The sequence below is a fragment of the Papilio polytes genome, unplaced genomic scaffold (assembly GCF_000836215.1).
Source record: "Papilio polytes unplaced genomic scaffold, Ppol_1.0 DF824158.1, whole genome shotgun sequence".
In the NCBI taxonomy this organism is placed as follows: Eukaryota; Metazoa; Arthropoda; class Insecta; order Lepidoptera; family Papilionidae; genus Papilio; species Papilio polytes.
This window is the reverse complement of record NW_013525046.1, coordinates 919515-923318: the sequence shown is the minus strand read 5'-3', so window position 1 is coordinate 923318 and position 3804 is coordinate 919515. Positions and strand designations below refer to the sequence as shown.

Below are 3804 nucleotides of genomic sequence, written 5' to 3'. Positions count from 1 at the left end.
AATACAAGTTACAATTTAACTTCCAGACTATCCTCGAGTTCGTCGTAAGACACGAGACAAGTCTGATACTACCACTTTTCTTGTTTTTCATGTCACAGTTCATTTCCACTTTGTTGTTCAAACACAAGTACACAATACATATTGTACAAAGACATTTGTGTTAAATTAGGTCATGTAGAACTTCTAGACTATATGTATGTAGGTGCAGATGGTATAATTTTATGATACAAATCAAATATTGCTATTTTATTTTCCCAGGCTCTAGATGCACTCAACAAGAAAGATATTACAGAAGTAAAATCCTACGCAAAGCCACCGCAAAAAGTCGAAATGGTCATGGAAGCGGTCCTCATATTATTACAGGTTAAAGTGACAATGTGACTGAAGTAGAAGGTTACTCCTGATAAGGGGTCAACTGATTTTGGTTATAACTAACAGAAGGAGCCGACGTGGGCGGAGGCGAAGCGTCAGCTAGGAGACCAGTACTTCCTGGACCGGCTGCGGGACTTTGATAAGGATAACATCTCTGATAAGACGTTAAAGAAGATAGGCACATACACCGCTAAGCCGGACTTCGAGCCGGAGATCGTGGGCACGGTGTCGCTCGCCGCTAAGTCGCTCTGTCTCTGGGTGCGCGCCATCGAGAAGTACGGCAAAGTTTACAAGTAAGACATGTTTAATCTATTTTGTACTTGGGAGCAAAAGATATTTAAAATACATAGAGTAGACAGTCAGCAACATTTTTTCACTGTTAACTTCTTTCAAAGGTACTATGTTATCAAGTTTAGTGCCACCTCATGTCCTTTTTTTGACATAAATTATTTATATCTTTTCTTATAAAATAAACTAAACAGGGTCACAAAAGAAAACACAGAGTTTTAAATATGATTTAGTGACACATATTGGCAATTTATTTAAAACAATACGAGTATATTAATAGATAGCGTTAGTGAGGACCATGCGAAAATGTCAAGTGTTAAGAACAAAATTAGTACCGTGCTGTAGAATTGGCGCAACTCTAGATTATCGGCATAAATGTCACGTCCCTAGCTGACAGCTGTCCATGTCCCAAGAAGGATGGATATTGACGCGCATCCTAAGTCCTGACGAGAAGTATTGCTCTGAGTTTAAAGTGACAGTATCAATTAAATAAGTTGTCTAAAACAAGTGAACTGTCAACTATTTCCTCAACATATTTTTTGTTTTTTTTTTGTTGGTAGCATTTGTGGTGCTTATAGAATTAGGATCCTAATTGTGTATAATAATGTTAATTTATTATAGAATAGTAAAACCGAAGAAAGAGCGTCTAGAGGAGGCTCTAGAGTCCCTGCGCATGAAGCAGCAGATCCTGGCGGAGGCGCGCGCCAAGCTGCGGGAACTGAGTGAAATGATCGCACGCCTGCAGAAGGAGTACGACGAGAAGCTAGCGCAGAAGGAGGAGCTCGAGAGGAAGTCTAGGATGCTGCAGTTAAAACTTGAAAGAGCGGAGGCACTCATCACCGGATTGTCAGGTAAGTTAATCGTCACACATTTTTTTATATTATAAGGTAGCAAACGAATGGCCACCTGAATTCGCCAAGAAAGTGAAGCGATCGCTGCCCACATCTGCAATTGCAGATGCATTGCCTACCCTTAATCAACGGAGGAGACCGCATATAAAGAAGATATTTCCCCTTCCTATGCAACTCCACCGTCAAATACACTTTCTCTTCCAATCCTTACCATATAACAAAATGGTGGAAAAAGAAAGGGACCAATAGGCTTAATTTTAGATGTTGAAGGAGAAGAGTTTTTGAGGAAATTTTATTTAAATTACTTATCTACTTAAACTTAGGTGAACGTGAGCGCTGGGAGATGACAGTGGAGCGACTGGACAAGGAATTCGACAATCTGCCGGGCGACTGCCTCATCGCCACCGCCTTCGTGGCCTACCTCGGACCCTTCGTCTCCGAGTACCGCGAAGAGCTCATGGATGACTGGTTCCGGGAGGTGAGACCCTGGCTCCTGACTCCTGGCTCCTTGATGTTACTACTAGGTTCTGACTTATTCTTGTCTCTGTCAGGTTTACAATGAAGCTGTACCAGTTACAATGGATCTCAGCATGAAGAACTTCCTTCTAGATGATGCTACGTTGAGAGACTGGAATTATATGGGACTACCAGGTTTGTAGAAAAAAGACTGAAACTACAACAAAATTTTCTTTTGCACTTGATCTGATGGTTTTAGAGATTTTTAATGCCTGTTAGAAGTTGCTTATTAACGCACTATGATGTTTTTAAGATGATAACTTTAGTGCTGAGAACGGCATCATAGTGCGTCGTGCGACGCGCTGGCCGCTGGCTGTGGACCCTCAGGGTCAGGCTCTCATCTGGATATCTAGACTCGAAGAAAATAATGGAATCGAAGTAAGTGCAGTAAGAACATTACATAATACTAGCTATTGCTAACGAATTCGTCTTCAATAATTAAAAAAAAAATAAAAAAACATAGCCTATGTTACTCCCTGATAACGTAGCTTTTAAGTGATTAAAGATTTTTTGAAATCGGCCTAGTAGTTTTTAAGTTTTTCAATACATACAAAAATACAAATTTTCACTCTTTATAATGAACTAGCTGTTGCTTGTGACTTAGCCTACGTCAAATTGAAAAATATAGCCCATGCTTCTCACATCTGTGATAAAATTTAAAAAATCTTTTTCCGTTAAAAGGTATATCTATACCTTTTAACGGAAAAAGATTTTTTAAAATCGACCCAGTAGTTTTGGAGTTATTTTTCAATATATACAAAAAAACAAATCTATCCTCTTTATAATATTAGTATAGAAGTATAGATAAAGCGTACTGAAATACAAGTATTTGGAATGTAGATCTAAAACTTCTGCATAATAAAATATACATATAATTTCCATCAACATTTCTAAATAGGTAGTCGATTTCGGCCAACCAAACTATCTGAAGGTGATGGAGAAGTGCCTGTCAGAAGGCCTTCCTATCCTGATCCAGAATGTGGGAGAGATTCTGGACCCTTCCATCGCACCTATCCTGGATAAAGCCATTGTGAAGATCGGGACATCACTGGTGATAAAATTCAACGAGAAGATGGTGCCTTACAACTCCAACTTCCAGCTATACCTTACTACTAAATTAGGTTATTTGAATATTATTTTTACATGCTCATTCACGCAAAGAATTCGAACCCTCGGCCAAGCTATTGGCGCTTAATTGAAAAAAAAAACATACTTGAGTAATAATATAAAATAATTGAGTACCTCCTTCTTTTGGGAAGTCGGTCAAAAATAAATAAGTAAGTACTGTAAAGGCAACCCAATCTACACACCGGAGATCCTAACGAAGACGACGATGGTGAACTTCGCGGTGAAGGAGCAGGGTCTGACCTCGCAGCTGCTGGGTATCGTGGTGCGCAAGGAGCGGCCGCAGCTAGAGCAGATGAAGGACACTCTCGTACTCTCCATCGCAAGGGACAAGAAAGTCTTGGTTATTATTTATCTAACATATGAAAGAATTACAGTATAAGTAACCTAAGTAAAAAAGTCTAAGCTTGTCTTGTAGCAACAAACGACAGGTACTGCAGCTGGTTATCAAATGAGTTTTATTTTTTTTTAGTAAGAATACACTATTTCATGGCAAATAGGAAGTGGTAACGGGTAACAGAGATTACACTGATTAAATACAAACTGTATACAATAAGTAATAGAGCGTCGGTGGCTCAGTGGTTTAAGCACTTGACTTGTAATCTACAGGTCTTGGGTTCGAATCCCGCTGTACCAATGTGATTTTCGATTT

At 39.3% G+C, this 3804-nt stretch overlaps 1 protein-coding gene across 1 annotated transcript in view; it reads left to right on the top strand.

Moving 5' to 3' along the window:
• LOC106111482 (dynein heavy chain 2, axonemal) overlaps positions 1-3804 on the top strand; it is a 39362-nt gene that overhangs the window by 26820 nt on the left and 8738 nt on the right. Inside the window, exons 56-63 of the mRNA XM_013293601.1 lie at positions 259-363; positions 439-665; positions 1282-1511; positions 1835-1989; positions 2063-2162; positions 2281-2405; positions 2926-3148; positions 3320-3528. Coding sequence (XP_013149055.1) covers positions 259-363; positions 439-665; positions 1282-1511; positions 1835-1989; positions 2063-2162; positions 2281-2405; positions 2926-3148; positions 3320-3528 — 1374 coding nt within the window. The remainder of the gene's footprint in view (positions 1-258; positions 364-438; positions 666-1281; positions 1512-1834; positions 1990-2062; positions 2163-2280; positions 2406-2925; positions 3149-3319; positions 3529-3804) is intronic.